We start from the raw sequence: 19,312 nt of genomic DNA on the forward strand, positions 1-19,312 counted from the left end.
AGAAGCCACAAAATGTTCTGCAACTTGACTTGACGCACCACGGGGCCTGGGAGTATTGGCAGCTCAGCTGAGGTGGAATTGCTGTCGGGATATGGACTAAACAGGAACAGAGCAGGGATGCTCGTGAGATATCCACTTTAAATATCCGCTAAAACATCTTTGTCCTCCTTCATTGCCAAGCTTTGAATTCTCTACTGCTTTCCGTACCGAGGACAAAACCCTCCTGTGCTTTCCCCGGCCCCGGAGAGCTTTCCCCGGCCAGGGAGGCCGCCCGTGTGCTGCCCGCGGCCCGGTGCAAGGCTGGCTTCAAGCTGCCCAACGGGACAAGGAGGCTTCGGTTTCCGTGCACTTCCCGGTGGTGCCGGTTCGTTAAGCACCGGGCTCCCGCCGAAAGGCTCCGGAGCGCCAGTCGGCTCAGCCTGAGGAATCTCGGGCCCAGCGGGACTCTTCAGACCCCGGCGCGGGCCCGGGAGGGGAAAGCACCACCCGGGCGCCGGGGTTCCCCAATGGGGACCGGAGCCTCCCGGCGCGCCGGCGGGGCCGGCCGCTTTCCTGGCGCGCCCCGCTGCAGGGACCCGCCGCCCCGGGTCTCCTTCCCGGTTTCGGAACAAAGAGGCGGGCCCCGCCGCCGGGGAGCTCCGGGGGAGGCCCGCGGCCCCACGGCCGCCCCGCGCTGCCAGGGCCGCGGCCCGCCCGGGCGGAGCGGGGTGGGGGCGGTGCCGGGGGCAGCACCTGGCGCGGCCGCCCGGCCCTGCCCGCCCCGCGCCGGACAAAGGCGGCCGCGGTCAGCCCGCCGCGATCCGCCCCGGGGACGAACCGGCACCGCGGGCAGGGGCCGCCACCGGCACCTCGGGGGGTGGGGGCTTCCCCCGTGTGACCCCGCGGCCCGCCCCGCTCCCGGGTCACCCCATCGGCCCCGGCCCAGCCCGCGCCAGGCCCCGCGCCCCCTCCCTCCCTGGCGAAGGCCGGGGGCGGGGCGGGGCGCGCGGCGCCGGTGGGGGCGGGCGGGGCGGGGCGGTGCCGCCGCTGCGCGCTGTGTGCTGGAATGCGCGGCGCCTCCCGCCGCGCCGCCGCCGCCAGCAGCGCCTCCCCGCCTCGCGCGCGCCCGGCCCCGCGCGCCCCGCCCCGCGCCCCGCAGCAGCCGCGCGGCCGGGCGGCCCCGCGCCGCCGGTGAGTGCGGCGGGGCCCGGCGGGACCCGGGCCCGCGGGAGGGGGGAGCTGGGCCGGGCCGGGCCGGGCCGGGCGAGAGGCGCTGTCCAGGGCTGATCTGCGGCCGGCGGGCGGGCGGGCGGGCGGGCGGGGGTGGCCGGGCCCGGCGGGGCGGGCCGGGCCGCGCCGCGGGGGGATCAGCACCACGGCTAAGGAGCCGTGGCCGCCGCCTGCCGTCGCGCCGGCCGCGGGGGCGCTCGCCGGGCCTCGCCGCCGCCGGAAGGCGATGCCGCCGCCGCCGCCGGCCGGGCCGGGCCGGGCCGGGCCGGGCGCAGCCCCAGGCCTCGGGCCCGGGCGGAGGCCCGGGGCGCCGCTCGCCCTCCCGCCGCCGGGCACCGGGTGGGCGCGGCCGCGGTGACCTTGCCGGTACCGAGCCGCTTCCCCCGCGCCGCGCCCCGGCCCCGGGGCCGCTGCCCTGCCCTGCCCTGCCCGCCGCGGGGGGGAGGAGGAAGCCGAGCCCGTGCCTCGCCTCCCGGCCCCGGGGCGGGCGGCAGGGGGAGCGGCGGGCCGGTCGTGCCCGGCCAGGCCCCCCCGGCGGCGGCGGCGGCGGCGGTCGGGCCGGGGGCGGCGCGGGGAGGGCTGCTTTGTGTGGGCAGGCAGAAAATGGCCGCATGCCTGGCAGGGAGGGCGGCGGCGGCGGCGGGGGCACGGCCCGGCCCGGCTCCCCCGGCCGCCTCCCCCGGCGGATGTGCGCCGGGGCCGCGGGGGGGGAGCGGGCGGCGGCCGTGCCGGGCCGCCCCCTTTTGTTGGCGGCCTTGGGCCCGGCGGGGTCCCTGGGCAGTCGGGGGGGGGCCCTCGGAGGGGCCCGACGGCCTCAGCACCCACCCGCGGGCGCCTGCGCCGCCCCCGGTGTCCGACATGGCGGGCCCCGCGGGAGCTGCTGGGTCCCGGCCGCCCCGTGGGAGCGGGTAGCGCTGCCGGGCGGCCCGGAGCCCGGCCGGGGCCCTGCGGGACCAGGGACGTGGGGTCCCGCTGTCAGCGCCCCCCCACCTGGCCTCCGCACGGCGGGGCCCTGCACCCGTCGTCGGGCGGAACTGGACGGCCCTTGTGGGGGAGGAACGGGACCCCCCCGCCCCCCCGATGCCGAGCGTGGCCTGTGGGAGCGGGGAGGACCCGGCCCCGCGTTCTGCCTCTGCCGGCCCGGTGCCTCGGCCCGGAGGTCTCGTTTTCTGGTGTTACCTGGAGGGCAGCTTGGGTAGCACGAAGCAGAGGGGGCTTCTCTGTCACACTGGGGTACTTAGCGGTGTGCCTTTTGTCTTCCAACAGAGTTCCTGCCATGGCAACTCAAGTGCTGGGACAGTCTGGTGGCAACAGCCTCTTTCCTGGCAGCGCTAATATCGGCATGGCATTGTCCAATGACATGTATGACTTACACGACCTTTCCAAAGCTGAGCTGGCAGCTCCTCAGCTTATTATGTTGGCAAATGTGGCCTTGACAGGAGAAGTCAATGGCAACTGCTGCGATTACCTGGTTGGGGAAGAGAGACAAATGGCAGAACTGACAACGGTAGGGGACAGCAACTTCTCAGACAGCGATGGAGAGGGTATGGAAGATACCCAGGCTGCGGAGAGTGACCGCGAGGCACCTGAAAACGTGGAATTAAGCTCTCTTGACGTTCCTTGTGCAGAAACCCAAAGTCCAGCTGTTTGCCCCCCTCCTAAGGCTCCCAGTGTGGACAAAGATGTCTCACTGGAAGTGCTGGGTACTCCAGAAAGCACAGAGGACAAGTGTAAGAGCTTGAAGAGCAAGCCGTTTCGTTGTAAGCCTTGCCAGTATGAGGCAGAGTCTGAAGAAGAGTTTGTGCATCATATCAGGGTTCACAGTGCTAAGAAATTCTTTGTGGAAGAAAACGCAGAAAAGCAAGCCCAGGTGAAGGAGTCTGATTCTTGCACTGCAGAAGAAGTGGATTTCTCTAAGGGCCCAATCCGTTGTGACCGTTGTGGCTATAACACTAACAGATATGATCACTATCTGGCTCACTTGAAGCACCACAACAAAGCAGGGGAAAATGAGAGAGTCTACAAGTGTACCATATGCACTTACACTACCGTCAGTGAATATCACTGGAAGAAACACCTAAGAAATCATTTTCCCAGGAAAGTGTATACCTGCTCACAATGCTCCTATTTTTCAGACAGGAAAAACAATTATATTCAACATATTCGAACTCACACAGGTAAGTCTTTTAATCTTCTTTGATTTAAGCGTGGTAAAGAGTACTGAGAAACTGATAAATGAAGCAAGCCCAGAGTCATCTGTTTGCCAAGTTTGTTCCACCCCGATAAAGCTTCGTGCTCTCTCTTGGTGCTACCAGATTAATGCCTTGTGGAAGTGTGGATTTGGTTTGAGCTCCAGTCTGCAGTCTTTGAGGACTGAGAAAATCTCTCCGTGTCAGGGGCCCAAGAGGAGATGAAGAGCATCCCATTTAGTAATTTTAAGCCAGTTTTTTGAAGGGGGCATGACAAAGCGTGCCTGTGATGATTGTCAGGGTCGACAACACAAAAGCCCAACGCATTGTAAAAACAAAACAGGCAGGTTGACAAAAGGCGCCTGAATCCCATGGGTAGTTTTGGAAATGGTATGTTCAGACTGAGCTGAAACTCTACTAAGCTGTAATTACAGAGAAGGAAGAGCTGATACACAGACTGAAAGGAGCCCTCCACCATCTACAAAGTCAGAATAGGAGTTGAATAGTGTTGCCAGTGAATTAATTCCTCTTAATGTACAGGGGCCCCATTTTTTCTAAGGTCTACATCAGTGCAGTAGCCAGAAGTAGACATATAACTTTTGTTGGCCTATAGGAAGCCCTCGAGGGAGTCTTTGGCCTGATTTCCTGTCTTCTGCTAACACCGGTTTGTAATCTCAGGGGGAAGCGTGAGGCCCCCTTCTACTCTGGTTTATACCAAGCGGAGTCGGCGGACCTCCAGTGGTGTTGTCGTCTGGCGAGCTGGGGCCACAGCTGATTTAGGAAGTACCTTGCTTTGTATCAGAGCCTCGCCAGCCTCTCACGTGGGGAGTCCTGGAGCATACCCAGACTTGAGACTCCTCTCTAGAAGAAGATTTAATAGCCACCTCACCTCTTCAGGTGGTGAGGTGCACTTGCTTTGCCTCCTGATCCCTTTTGTGGAAGCTGGAGGGCAGTTCAAACCTTTCTTGCAACTTCTTAGAAGCTTTTTATTTCCACCTTGTCAAGGCTTTTTCCACCTTGTCGAGGCTTTCTGAGGAGAGCTCAGACTTGCCAACCATCTTCTAGCGTGCTGACCTGGCCCGGTTCCTCTTTATTGTAGGCTGTGCTGGCTGAGCGAAACACTGGGGAATTTCTCCTTTGAAGTCATGTTTTGTCACAGCAGTGACATGAATGGTTTGGAGGCTTCAGTTCGGTTGTCTGCAGCTGTCTGGAAGGGGAGGGCAGCACTCGGGCTGCCTCAGGGCTGGGCTTGAGCTCAAGTGTGCAGAAGTTTGTGTTCGTCAGCATGCTTTGGTATCTGCTTTGACGGGGTTGGGAGGGTCTGCTGGGATTTTTAGTGCGTTAAGGCATACTTTTTTCTCTTGACAATAGCCACGTTTAGAGGATACCATCCGTTTAAAAATCAGTCCTGTCTAAATACTTTCCCCTCAAACAAGTAAACGAAGATTATTGTGAGAGATGTTGGGAAAATGGTGTGGTTTACATCCTCTGGTTTGTTTTCTTTGTTTGTATTGTGGGAGATAACAGGAAAGAGACCAGGTAAAACTGACAAAATTACAGGAGGAAACCCTAAATAAATCTTACGGGGAACTCTTGGCCAAATGTAAGCCTATCCTGTGGTGCCTGTCTGTTTTACATTTGTCTCGACTTCAAATTCATCCCTGCTTGTGTTTGTACACGGCTTTAGGTTCCCACTCTGATCTCTGGAAGTTCTTGTTGAGTTTTACAGGAACTAACCATAAAAGCATGTTTGCTGAGGAAGTGCTCTGTTATCACTGCATTTCACCAATTTACCAGGGAACTGTATTAAAATTAAAAAAAAAAATTCAACCAAGTTAAATTATGTGGGATATTGTTCAGTTCCTCTTTTCTCCTTTAAAAATAGTGGTGCCATCGAGGTTTCTTGTTCTTTGGTTTGTCACGTCTTTGCATTATTTTAATTAAGCTGAAATGAGTGATTATGATTTCAGCATTCTTTAGTCTGCCCTGGTAGTTGTTTCTTTGCTAGCTCTTAACTAAAAAATTAAGATCTTTTAGCCAGTTCTCACTTGATAAAAATCTTTCATGTATGTTAGTAGACTGATTTAGGAATGTGCCTTGTTTCCCAGTAACACTAATTTTGTGGAGAAGAGCTAAGGGAAGAGTGTTAGAAGAATGAATAAGCTACAGGCAGTTATGTTTATATGCCAGGCTCGAAGTTTCTGATGGTATTAATGTGTAATCAATTGCCTTAAAAAAACACAAACAAATCCACAATACACAACCCCCCCAAACAATCTTCTAAAAAACAAAAAAAAAACCACCCACAGATTTTATAGTCAAAAGTATTTGCAGACTGTTAATATAACAGTACTGAATTTTATGAAACCTGAATGATTCTAAAATATCTTTGGATTATAGTTTTCATTTAAATCCTAAGAAAAATATTTGTTGGAGAAGGGAGGGGTCATACAAACTTAATTTTCTTCCTATGTTATGGGTTCAGAATGTTAAGAAGAAAGCTGGAATTGTTTCTTTGGTTTCCTGATTGCCAATAGGTGAAATAATTTTGGATAGATGCTTGTATTTCTCTCCTATTTTTTGTACTTCACCTGACTTTCTCTCTGTGGGAAAACCCCTCCTTGGAGATAATTGGTTTCTGCCGTGTTTGAGCTATCCATTTTTCTGAAACACTGACTGTACAGAGTACAGTTTCACAGGATCAAATGCTCTGCTGCTGCTGGAGAAAGGCATTCTCAGTTTCCTCCCCGTATCCTGGGACTGGTTGATTCAGCTCAGTAAAATGGCAGTAAAATACTCCTTTCCTCTTCCTCAGGTTGATTTTTCTGCTGGTTAGTGAGCTGAATCGACTAAGGACACATAGAAATGCCGGAGCTTGCGGCCAGGGGCAGGGAGGGAGGGTTGCATGCTAGTACCTTGCTTGGTGGGAGAAATACCTATCCTCTGCCTGTTCGGGACCACGGGAAGGCAGGCAGAAGTTACCTGCTTTCCTGCTGTTTGCATCCCTGTTGGCAAACAGGTGATTGTGAACCCGCCCTGTCATGGAAGATAACCTTGTGCCTGTGGCAGGCTGCTGACAAATATGGGGGACCTTGGGCAGGGGTGGTTTCAGGACCCTGCAGCTGGTCATGAGCTTGTCAGCTGGGAAAGCTACATCTGGAAGAGCCTGTGTGCTGCCCAGGAGGGGGTGGCTGCAGATGTTCAGGGCTGGTGGGGCAGAAAGATCTGTCCTTGTGGCAGGGACAGATCTACCTGGACTTGTTTGTGCTCATTAGATACGTTAGACCAAGATTTGACTTGATTTACCCTATCATCCACACTGCTGATCCTGGAACTGTACTATACGCAGGACAGTGCAGCATTGTTCTCTATTTTTTTCCAATTTATTTGTTAGAAGCAATTTCTAGAAAACGTCTTATTTACATAGCCCTGCAGATGATTTTTCAATTACATCTACTTCAGGCAGTCACAGGGTGTTCAGTGCCTAGCTTTGGGCTGTCTTTTCTGGTTGTCATAGGGGATCTTTCTTGCTTGTCACTGTGTTGGAAGTCTGGTGGAAGCAGTTTCATTTCAAGCAGACAGAACTTTTAATGGCATTATAGAGAGATGATCTTAAAGTTGTTCACTGGTGTCAGTCTGCCTGTTCATTTGCATAGAGTTAAGTGCCTGCTTAAGCTTTTTCTAGGTTGGGGCTTATTGAAGTGTCTTGTGGAGAGGTTTTTTTGGTGGCTTGTTTGCATATAATGAGCTTGTAAAATTACAATAAAAATCCTTTGGGGAACAGCATTTTATAAAACAGCCCTTACAATGTAGTCAGGCATTTAATTCTCAAGGGGCAAAACCACATTTTGAATTAATTGCATTCATCATACTTTAAATCTAGTACATTTTGTTGCTGTGCCCTATATAAAATACCTGAAAGAAAGCCTTTTCCACATTCCTGAGGTTTTAGGTAACTTTAAAGACAGGAAATTTCAGGTAATGGGAAGAAGACCTGACTGAATATTTCCAGGACCTTTGGCCGCATATTTTCAGATTGTAAGGAGTCATTTAAAAACAAAATAATTTCTTTATAATGAAAGGACTACCCTTCCCTTGTACATGACAATCTTATTATGTGCCTTGCACCAATCTTCCACCTTGTTTTAACTTGTAGGGGGGTGGGGTGGGGGATTATGGTTGTTAGGGTGAATTTACCTTTAAACTGCTGATCTAATCAAGAACAGTAGTCTAAATGTTTGATGGGAGGAAGAAACGTGGGATTAGTCTGCACTGCAAAGACCACTTCTACTCCTGTTTTGGCAAAGGCCAGCAGTGGAGCCTCCCATCACACATTGGTAGATGAAGGTCTGTGCTGCTGCAGATAGAGCTATGGAAAGTGAACAAGTAGCCAGTGTGCAGGGCTTTTGCTGACAACCAGGACTCGGTGATTTGGAGAGCATTTGGTTGTGTGCTTCAACTGATGCAGCAAAATGCTGTAGTGTAATTCTAACTGTGATTGGAATAAATATTACAGCTGAGTAACTTACTTTTCCCTTCCCAGCTTCACTCCTCTCTTCTGTTGGGAGTATCCACCTGAGGCTAACAAGTGTTTTTACAACTTGCAGTGGAGACAAGGCCACCTAGATCTCTCAGCTGTGCTAGCAGTTTGGGGCAAACACTCCTGGTACTTACCTGGACCTGCCTAACAGATAGTAATTCTAAAACTGTCTGCCTTTATTTGGGGCTTGTCTTCACTTGAAAAGGATTTTCAAGTGTCATTGTACACTGAGAGTTACACAAGCTAACTGTCCCTTGTGGAGACCTAATTTATGACAGGTTAGTTTCCATTAGTTCTCCAGAAACAATAACTCTGCAGGCGGAGGGATTTGAGTCGTCAAAATAAGTGTTGCTGCTACACTTGAACTTTTGCTAGCAGCATTGTTTCACTGAGCAGGGCATCATGCTTTTCCATGCTCCAAGCTAATTTTACTCTGCCAATAAAACTTTGGAAGGAGAGACCTAGTCTCTATCTGCACTTGTGTTCTGGCAAATGCAGGTCCATGCTGAGTGGATGGTTGCTCCTATCTTAATCCAGATGAAACATGGAGTTTCAGTTAAGGTGTTACATGAAGCAAGAACATACCTGGTTTCTTATCGGGTCTGTATCTTTTGTGCATCTTTTGAGTGCTGGGAGAAAATACTGTAGGAAAGTCAGTTCTGTTGGTTTAGGGCTTCCTAAAGGTGGCTGTCCTCATCACCTTTTGGCTGAGGTTACTGTCTGACCCCAGATGGACATGAGGCTGTGCCTCTCTTATATTCTTCCTCTTCACTATCCTCGTTCACGCGGGAAGACAACGTTGCACTGGTCCAGCTCAGGCATATGCTTCTTGCTGTGTCCCTTTGGTGAGAGATGATGTACCCTCAAATACAGCTTGGGGAGCTGTCACAGCCTCACGTGTATGGCTCAGTAACGAAGTTCGGGGATCGGCTGTGTTTCAGTAACTAATTTGCTGTTTGTTTTTGCAGGAGAGCGACCCTATCAATGTGCGATGTGTCCTTATTCCAGCTCTCAGAAGACCCATTTAACCAGGCACATGCGCACCCACTCAGGTTGGTAAGGGGCGGCAGCAGCATGACTCGGGGAAAAAGGGGGTGGTTTGCAGAATCACAGCATGGTTGGAGTTGGAAGGGATCTCTGGAGGTCATCTGGTTCAGCCCTGCCTGCTCAAGCAGGGACACCTAGAGCAGGCCGCCCGGTTCCCTGTGAGATATCTCATCCAGTACAATCTGAGCTTTAGCTCCTATTTTAACATGGAAGGTTGTCTTTACCTGCTAAGGAAATCCTAAGTGTCTGTAATAGAAGTGATATCTTTTTCTTTCCTTTTTACTTTCCAAGGTGTATTCTGAGGTTCACAGGGCTGCCCTAGTAGTCCTAGTAATCTAGTAGAAAATACAACATTGTGATGATATAGGAGCAGATTCTTGTCTTCCCTCTGCTGCCATCACTCTGCTCAAATCAGTGAAGCTGGGAAAATTTTGAGCAGCTGAGAGTGTCCTCTGTGATGTTTGTGATTTCATCTCAGCTGGGGTTCTGAGGGAACCTTAGCTTTTGCTTAGTATTACAGAAAGATGTAAAATAGTGTCTGCTTATGGCAAGGAGGCACAGAGGAGAAAAAGCAAACCCAGAGGGTGTTCACAAGTGACTCAGTCTTGTGGCATTAAAAGACAAATTAGCAATTTTCACTAGCCTTTATTTCCCCTTACTGGTCGTAAGTTCTGGTGTTACAAACATCTGCTCTCACTCTCTTGCAAATCTCTTGTAGAATAAATTAATAGCATTTTTGTGAGTTGTAAGAGCACAGGCATGCCAGACACAAGTACCATTGTCCTTTGTGACCCTTGCAGGGGAGTTCAGGTAGATCTCAGCCTGCGCTTTTGGTTTGCTAATATCTGAATTGACCAGACCTAGGTGAATTCCTAATCCCAGGAAACAGTAGTGAAAGTCTCCTGAGCAGTAATTGTTTCAGTTTCAACAGATGAGGCTTTTAATTGAAACCAGAAGGCAGGCAGTTTTAACTATAGTGGAGGCAGGGTTTGGACCGATTAAAAATAGCCAGCTTTAAAATGACATGACAGTATTCTCGTTTGAGAATTTTGTGAATGAAGTATTCTGCTTCCAGAAACAAAAATAATTTTTCACTGAACCTCTGGGCTAAATGTGAATTTGTAAATGGTTTTGTCAATACTGAGCCTGGAAACCATTTCATGAACATCTTACTCTCCCCTTTTCTGTGCAATGAAGTCTCAAAGCCAAAGCATATGAGTAGTGGGATCTGCCCTTGGCCCTTGACTCAAAGGTCTGGCAGGGAGGGTGTGAGTTGTGCCGACAGAAGTGGGAGTGCACTCTTGCTATCAGGGGTGTTTTATTAATAGCTATCATAACTTCTGTTGCATGTCTTGCTGCATTGTCCAGGCAGCAGAACCTTTTCTGTGGCAATTTCTGGACTTCTGCACTTTACAGGCTGGCCTTTTAAGGCAAACTGGTGCTGTAGCTTTCTTCAAATGTCAGACAGTGAACAACAGTGGCTTAGAGCCTAATTCACAGCTGTATTGCTACATGTCCTTTCCACTTGTGCAACAAAACCCCTGGATTTAGTAGAAGTGATGGACAGAAACTCTTCACGTAGAACCTTTGAGTTACCCTGTTGCATCTACCTCTGAATGCTCTGTGCCGTTAGAACAGCTTGTTCGTGTGTATGTAAGAGAGGCTGTTCCTGTTGTCCTCACGCTGTTGATAAAGGTCCGTACTTGCGAGAAGGATGAGCAGTGAAGTACATCAAGCTTTAACTTGTGAAAAATGTCACCAGCAAGTGGGTGGGAAAAGGAAGGAAGGAAAGAAGATAGGCTGAAGGTAATAGGGAATCGGAGTAACCCTTCTTGAAACAATAAAGAGATGCTGCAGGCAGATGTGAAATGATCTGGAGTCTTAAGCAAGTGTCCCCATTCCTTCCTGCCAGGGAGGCAGCAGGAATTACAGAGTTTGTGAGGGCATTGCAGATCAGTAATGTGGCTAACGCTGGCTAACACAAACAGACAATGCAGGCACAGTGATTTCATCTTCACTGCTAGCTGCTCTGGTCTCCTGAGTCATGCTGCAGAGGAGCAGCACGAGTACGGGCAGTATTGGAGCAGTGGGTTGCAGGGCTGGGATAAGTACTGTTGTGCTGTGAACAGAAGGGGCTGGAGTCAATTTTCAGTGTACTTGGGAAGTGGCACGTGTTAGTTCTGCAGGTCAGTTTTGAGATGCTGGTTCAGAGCTCAGGAGCGTCCCAAATTCCTCAACTGAATCTGCGCATGCACAGATGTTCTCAAGGTATTTCTGGACTTGAGTTGTTGGGCTAGAAGTGTTTTTCCTATTTGCTTTGATGTGTAAATGAAAAGCCACTTCTGCTGCAGCAGCATGTACTAAGCAGAACATGTCAGGAACACTTCTGCAAGAGTCATTGCACAGCTGTAAATGCAGATGTCAGTAGTAACATGATGGCTTTAGACTGCATCTGGCTGGCTTGCCAAGAGTAGCCTGCAACCAGTATGTCACGTGTTTGAGACATTATAAGAGTGAATTGAATTATCAGAGGTAAAGATCATCTGAGCAGTGTGCCCTTTTCACATGCTTTGGTATTAGCTAGCTTCTTTTCCCTCATTTCCTTTTCAATGCAAACTTGAAGTATGCTAAATCTGTGTAAAGTTGGACTTTTTTGAAACGTTTGTGTGAAACTGCTATTCATCAAATGTTACATTTCCATTTTTCTACAATGCATTCAATGGACCAGTTGGGTATGGATTCCATTTGCTAATATTACTGTAGAGAGATCTCTGCCGGTATGTATGCATAGCCAGAACCTGTGACGTTGTTACTGCTTGTTTGGTTTTGGACCCCCTTCCTCCCACCCCTCACCCCTTCTCTCTTTTTTGTATTTTGTTCTTAGTGTCTTGTGAATGTGTTTGTGACTTGTGGATTTCTTATGTTGACTTCACCTAATTTTAAAGGCGCATGGATCATTTTTTTTTTTTCCTTTTTGAGTTTCATATTCCTGTATCTGTATTAGCGGGAAGTGATTGCCCCACCCACCCGCCCCCCATGCTTAATAATCACCGTCATTCCCTTCCGCCCTTCCTTCCTTAGGTGAGAAGCCGTTCAAATGTGATCAGTGCAGCTATGTGGCCTCAAACCAGCACGAAGTAACTCGTCACGCAAGGCAGGTTCACAATGGGCCGAAGCCTCTGACTTGCCCACACTGTGACTACAAAACAGCTGACCGCAGCAATTTCAAAAAGCATGTCGAGCTCCACATCAATCCGCGCCAGTTTCTCTGTCCTGTATGTGATTACGCAGCATCTAAAAAATGTAACCTGCAGTATCACATCAAATCCAGGCATCCCGATTGTTCTGACATCACCATGGATGTTTCAAAGGTGAAGCTACGGACTAAAAAGAGCGAAGCTGACTTTTCTGAGAGCATTAATGACAAAGCAGAGAAGGAACAAACAAAAGGTGATTCAGCCGCAAAGAAAACTGAGAAAATTGTGAAAGTGGAGAAAAAAGATAATTTGGCAAAGGAAAAGAAGCCGACGAGCAATGTTTCTGCAGGCCAGGTGACAACCAGAAGTCGGAAATCAGCTTCAGAAAACAAGGAGGTGGATATTAAAACTGAGAAAAGTACTGAGAAAACATGTAAAACAAAGAAGAACAAAAGAAAGGCAGAGGCTGAAGTAACCTCCTCAAGGCAAGAGCCTGCAAATGATACCTCAGCAGTAACAAAAAAGAAAAAGAAAGTGGAAGCTAAACCCAGAGACTGTCAGGAAGCTCAGAAAAGTGATGCTGTACCAGAGGAGGAGCCTAAAAAGCAAAATTCATGCCTTAAGAAAAACAGAAAAAAGAAAGCTCTGAAAAATAAGCACACTAAGAAAAGCAGTAAACCCGATCAGGAGAAGATCGAGGAAGAGGAGATGCCAGAGGAGTGTCATAGCACAGAAGAAGATGGATGTGTGAAGCCCGACACTGAGGGCAGCAACCAGAAGGAGCAAGATGCCACTGACACAGTGGCATTAAACAACGATGGTGATCATGCTCTCAAGGGGGAGAGCACCGATCCCAAAGGAAGCTGCGTACAAGACTCAGGGCAGCTTTGTCTGCCAGCTCAGGATGCAAACACAGAAGCTGAGGTAGAGGACCAAGAAATGCCTGCTGCAGCAGGAGAGAGCGAAGGCACTGTTGTTGAAAAAGAGGAGGAGAGAAAGGTAGAGAGAGGGGAAGACACTTGCTCTGAGGAATCTTCCGAGGCAGCGTCTTCTGAAAAAAGCTTGGATGTGCTCATGGATGGGGTACCAGATCTGGTGCCTGAGAAGGAGCCGGAGGAAACCTTCGTGGCAGAAACTGTGAGTAGCTCAGACCCGATGGACCTGACCAAAACGTGCCTGCCAGCGACAGAGCCAACAGGAGATGCCGTGCCAGCACCTGCGCCCCCAGAAGGGTGTACGCAAAGCCCTGAGGTTGCTCTGGCCTTATCATCTCGGGATAACACAGCAGTGAGTGAATCTCAGGAAATGGATGAGGACGAGGGCATCCACAGCCACGAAGGCAGCGACATAAGTGACAACATATCAGAAGGAAGCGATGACTCGGGGTTAAACGGCGCTCGCTCTGTACAAGAGGAAACAAGTCCAAAGACGTCACAAGGAGCTGGGGACACCACAGTGGCCAGGGAGAACTATGTGTGCATTTTTTGTGACCGCTCATTTAAAAAGGAAGGTGAATACAGCAAGCACCTCAATCGCCACTTAGTCAATGTCTATTACCTTGAGAAAGCAACAAAAGGGCAGGAGTAGAAATAGCTGTGGTTTGGGGGAATCTTCTTTTGTAAGATCTTATACAGCTTAATGTACAGATACTGTAGATTTATTTTTTTTTTCTTTTAAGAGCAGTTTGCTTTAGTGTCTGCATTGGTTTGTTTTTTGGATTAGTTTTTTTTTAAGTTGAAAATATTTTTGACAACTTTTTGTGTAATTGTGAACTCATTAACTATTGGATCTCTTCATTAGAGAAGGCAGGTAGGGTGTTTGAGACTGTGTGCTGTAAAGTCAGTGTAAGCTTCTAGCTGTTAGCTTATGCAATTCTTTTATAAATTGAGTTTTAGGAAGAAGACTGTAGCTAACAATACACAAGTTGGATGTTTGTAGAGCCATTGGCATTAGTTGCTTTTTATTCTAGCAGCCAGCTCTTCTCTCTGTCCCCTTCTCCCCCACCACCTTTTTTTTTTTTTTTTTAGTTCTTCTCAATGTGTCTTGATGTTCAAAGTGTTAAACTACTTGATGGTTTTTCTACCAGGAGGATAGCTAGATAGCTTCTATTACATAAAGAGCACTTTGTAAAAGAAATCAGAGTTGGCTAGTGATGAACATAACTGTTTAAGATAATTGTAATTGTGAACGTACATTTCAGATCCCCTAAGCGTGAATGGTGAGCCAAAATCTGGGAGTAGTCCTTCCAACTTTTGATTGGAGAACCTCTGTCTTGATTAATATCTTAATGACTATGATATGTAATTGGCTTTGTTGTGGGGGAGCAAGTTTGTTATTTTTAATTTCTGCTTTTTTTTTTTTGATTGTGCTTTAAGGGCTTAAAATATTGCACATTGTTTTTGATTTTTACCTATGCAGTTTAATCCTTTAGGAATAGCGCTTGTGCAGTACGTGTACACTTTATATATGCATGTTTGGTTTTGTTTGTGTAAGGTTTTTTTTTATTTGGAAACGTTCAGATTCGTTGCTTACCATGGGACAGTTTTCTGTGATGCTCTTTACTGCAGATTTTACTTGTTTTCCTGGGGTATTATTAGTTTTGCATGAAGTTGCTGAAATTGTGAACTGCTTGGCTATATATTTTTGACTGGCTTTAAAATTGTATAGTTTTTGAGCAAAAGGATACCAATGCAATTTCTAAACACTTTTATAGGATTTGTTTTATCATGGAAATGCCACTTCTGATATTTTGAATACACATACAGAACAATAAATTCTAATTTATAATTTGGGATCACCAGACAGGAAAATACTCACTCTCGGTGGGAATGGTCCATGGATTCCTCAAGCCCAGGTGACTATTTTTTTCCCCTCTCCTTTTCATTTCTGTGGTGGATGGCAGTCAACTTTCATGAGCTTAAAACAAAATAAAATAGTAGCAGTGACAGAAGTACGGTTCATCAAAATCTAACATCTCACCCACCAAAAAACCACAGATAAAGATAAATCAACTGGTAAGCAACAAACCTGGCATTAAAAACTGTAGGAATTCCTGCTCCTTATTCATTCAAGTTGTATTTAATAAAATCATCCTGCTTCCATGCAGAGAGAAACATGTAAGTGATCAGATTGTCATCTCAGGTCTACATGACATACCAGGAGTTTTTAATTCTAAACAGATTTAATTTCTGGCACACACAAACCCAAGAGAGATTGTATACTTACTGCTTGTAGTCAACCAGTGCCAAAATGTAAACAAAATCCAAACCAGCAGGGAAAAAGCAAAACCCTCCAGTCCCATCTTACATTCTCCTGACTGTCATTAGCCGCCTTTCCAGTGGGAGCAGTTTGGGGCAGCTTCTCTGGTTGTCAGCTCCAAAGAAGCAAATCTGGAGGCAGGTGTTATTTGGAGAGTGGATTTGAGGAGCTCAGTGTTTGTCAGAGCACTTTATGGCAAATACTCTCAACGTAAGCTTTGGAATAAACCCTATTCTTCTCTGCGTGTCCCCGCAGCATCTTCCCCTCCGAACAACCCCACTGCCTTGAATGAATAGCGAGCAACAATACTACGTTGCTTCTGCTTTTGGGAGAGATTGGTAATAGGAGGCCAAAGATTTGAGAGGGAAGGTATCCCTCGTGGCAGAAATAAATTGTATAATGTATAGTGAGTTTTTGTTTGCTTAGATAGTGTTCAATCCTTACCTTGGCTGTGACAATCATTGTCAACTGAAGATCAAGTTGCAACTATATTTATGTTAAACATTAAGAAAATAAACCTAGTTGAATTGTTTTCCTAAACAACCAGTTGTAATAGTCTTAGATGTAATTTTTTTCTTCATAATACTGTTTCCTTTATATATAAATGTTGCCACCATTTGTGAGCGATGTGAGCAGATGCTTGATATTCCAGTACTGTGTAGAGGTTTTTATAGCTCCCTTCAGATCCTTGCAAAGAGCCTTTGCCATCCTGTGAGAGACTTCAAGGACTTTAGCTGTGTTCAAATAAACTTGTGGACTGGCCTGATAATTTTTCTGGTTTGTTTTTAAATGAAAATAATGGTGTCAACTGACTAAATCTCTCTCTGTGAGTTAAAAACAAAGATGTGGTTCTCTGAGATCCCCTGCTGCAGATTTCCGTGAAGTGGTCAAAGTTTCAATGCTTTATCCGACAAGAACTCTTTGAAGACGGCAGTCAGCTCCTGTTCAGCAGTGTTTCTTACCACAAGATTAGAAACTGAAAATAAATTATTAACATATTGAGAAGAAAAGTTCATTATTTCTATCTGAGACCCATGAACAATGTCCTGAAATGCCTAACGGTGGTGCAGAACAGTGTTGGAATTCTCTGTTTGGTTAAGACCAAGGTTTGGGAGCATGTTATGGTAAAGCAGCAAGGATGTAATGCGTTATGTGTATCTAAAATGTTAGACATTGCTAATATTGAGTATTTGAGGGGGGATGCAGGTCAGGTAACCCACCATATACGGTGGTCTTACATTGGTATAGCTCCCTTTAAACAATGCCTTTTTTTTTTTTGTGTGTGTGTGTGTGTGGTCTTTTTCAATATTCTTAAATTATTTTGTGTTGGTTTTGCCAATGCTAGTGTTTTTGTGTTTTCTTGGCAATAATACCTGTATGAGTGTTCAACCTCCAGTATGTGGTTGGAAGGATTAGCACATGGACACCCCTACACTGACAGCCCTCTGTTGAGCAGCGCAGTGTTTTGGGCTTTTGCTGTATGAATCCATACAAAGTCACTGCCCTGAGAAATGGTCTAGAAGTGGGTAGGTAGGTATTAATAATCCGTGGTGTTGTAATTGCTATTTCTGGATTTTGATGATCTAGTCTGGAACTTTAGTCATTGAAAGAACAAGAACGTTTAACAACTGACAGGCCAGTTAAGACATGGTAACACCATTGATATCAACAGTTATAATTGATTTCAACAGATTTAATGTAGCTGAAAGGTATTAAATCGAATTCAAGAGTTTTCTTGAATGTCAGTTGTGTAGATATGTGGCGTGCGTACAATATTAACAGAATCCAAATAGCTAATGGAATTGTTTTATGTGTACATATATTCCCCACCCCCCCTAAAATTACACTAGCTAACTTTTGTAAGCTGGCATGGAAACATGTTTATGATGTTTAGTTGCACCATGTTTGATGCTTTTTCAGTGCAATACTTGTATTCTCTGAATTAAACCAAAGGTAATTTTTTTTCATGCTCTCTCTACTGTAGTGCATGACAAGTCTTTTCTACGTTTGTAATAGATGTAAAACAAGCCAGATCATACATCCTGTTTTTACCTAAAACATGTATAAGAAGTCTTTTGTTCAAAATGTAGTATAAAGTTGAACTAAATTGCATTATATTAACCCTTACAAGTGTATTTTCCTAAGCATAGTTATGATTAAATAAACTTTATTAAGGAACTTGCAGTTTCTATCTCCCACTTATTAATGGCTATGCAAACCATTTGTAACTCAAGGCAGGAGCAGCGCAGGCTCAGGACCTCCAGCCAGCACAGTCTGGTGGAGCCGGTACGTATGTGCCATGTGTGTGCACACACAGACCTGACTGCAGGCGGGATCAGCGACTCCAGAAGTAGGTTCTGCTTCAATGGACTGCATTTGTTTCCCTGTCCAGTGAGGTCGGGGCAGAAGGGGGGAGGCGCGTGCGTACAGGTAAGGTTCAAACCATAATGCCAGACCTGTTTGTGACTTGGCAGGACGGGCCCGATGGGCAGAAATGCAGCTTGGTGGAAGCTGCAGAATTTAAACTTGGGGTTAATTCCATTTTATTCCTGCATTCCAAAAGGGTCTGTGGTGCTTTCTCATTTGGGGAATTAACAGCTTTAAAAATTATGTCACCTGTCATCTCTACGGCTACAATACTGTATAGACTGGAAATATCTTGAGAGCTGTGGAGCCTGGTATAGCTGCAAGGGTGACTTCTCATATCTCTGCCAGCCTGGACCTTTTAGAAAACCTGAGCTGTATTAGCCTGTGATGCTAACCTGCATTCTATGGCTTGGTCATTCTTCCCTCCTACTAACGCAGAACAACTCCTATTTGCCCAGGGATCAAGGTAAAGAATATTTGATGAACTTACGGAGATAATTGTATATGCAGCTGCTGCAGCTTTGAACAATTAGGGACGCTCCTGGAAGTGTAAGAATTGAGCTATTGTCTTCTCTGATTAAATGTTTCCTCATAAGCGATGCTCTCCCCACCCCCCGTCATTTTTGTCTGTCAGTGGGAATTTGGGTTTCTGACCATGCAGTTCGTCAGCAGCAAAGCGCAGGGTGCAGCGCTACGGTGGGACACAGCCTTGGAGGGCTGCAGGGTGGCAGGGGCTGTCGTCACCTGGGCAAGGGACAAGTTTGGGGTTGCTCCCCTTGAAGTCTTGTAGAGAGCATGCATGCAGTGTTTGGTAAAGCCTGTGTAAGGACGGAGCGGGGGTGGTAGCCGAGCCCACCCAGGGGCTGGGAGGGAGATGCTGTGAGCACATGGCTTGGAGGCGGCAGGGTCTGGGTACTTGGGTGCCTCCTCGCCCGTGCTGGGTGAGTTAATGATTTCAGACTGGATCGATGGAGGCGGCCCTGCCCTTTGTACCACCAGCTAGCGCTGCCCCCCACCCCCAGCAAGGTGTTCCGGGGACAAGCTCAATGAAATGAAAGAACACAGGTGGGTTGGCAACCTAAGAAACCATTTTCCCTTAAACCTGTAGTCAGCTAATCTTTTGCCTTGACTAACTCCTTGCACTTTGGCAGAAAACCTGCTCGTTTTCTCCTGGTAGACAGCCAGGATAAAACCTGCTAGGCTGAAAAGATGCTTAGAAACTGCTTTATGCTAAGGGGTTTTTTTTACAGAACTGGGAAGCCGAGCACAAGTGCACGGCTCTGTGGTACCTTGCAGGCCAGCTTGAGCTCCTGCCCACACACCGAGGTGCCCAAAAAGTGAGTTAGCTCAAGTGGGGGATGGCTTGTATGGGGTCAGAGCAAGCTCATGTTGTAATTCAGCTGCCTTATTCAGGCTTTGCTGATGCTCGGAAGGAGCCAAAATGTTCCTGATTTTGGTTTGGTGGTTGGGCTTTGTTTGTTTTTAAAGCTTAGCCATGCTGACAC

The 19,312-nt window shown here is 47.9% G+C and overlaps 1 protein-coding gene across 1 annotated transcript; it reads left to right on the forward strand.

Moving 5' to 3' along the window:
* The first annotated feature begins 1,127 nt into the window (after positions 1–1,127).
* REST (RE1 silencing transcription factor) lies at positions 1,128–17,624 on the forward strand. The gene is made up of 4 exons (XM_037379097.1): positions 1,128–1,170; positions 2,476–3,386; positions 8,907–8,990; positions 12,067–17,624. The coding sequence occupies exons 2-4, from the start codon at positions 2,486–2,488 to the stop codon at positions 13,767–13,769; spliced, it is 2,688 nt and encodes an 895-aa protein (XP_037234994.1). The 5' UTR covers positions 1,128–1,170; positions 2,476–2,485; the 3' UTR covers positions 13,770–17,624.
* Positions 17,625–19,312: the final 1,688 nt, after the last annotated feature.

The sequence above is a fragment of the Falco rusticolus genome, chromosome 1 (assembly GCF_015220075.1).
Source record: "Falco rusticolus isolate bFalRus1 chromosome 1, bFalRus1.pri, whole genome shotgun sequence".
NCBI classification, from domain to species: domain Eukaryota; kingdom Metazoa; phylum Chordata; class Aves; order Falconiformes; family Falconidae; genus Falco; species Falco rusticolus.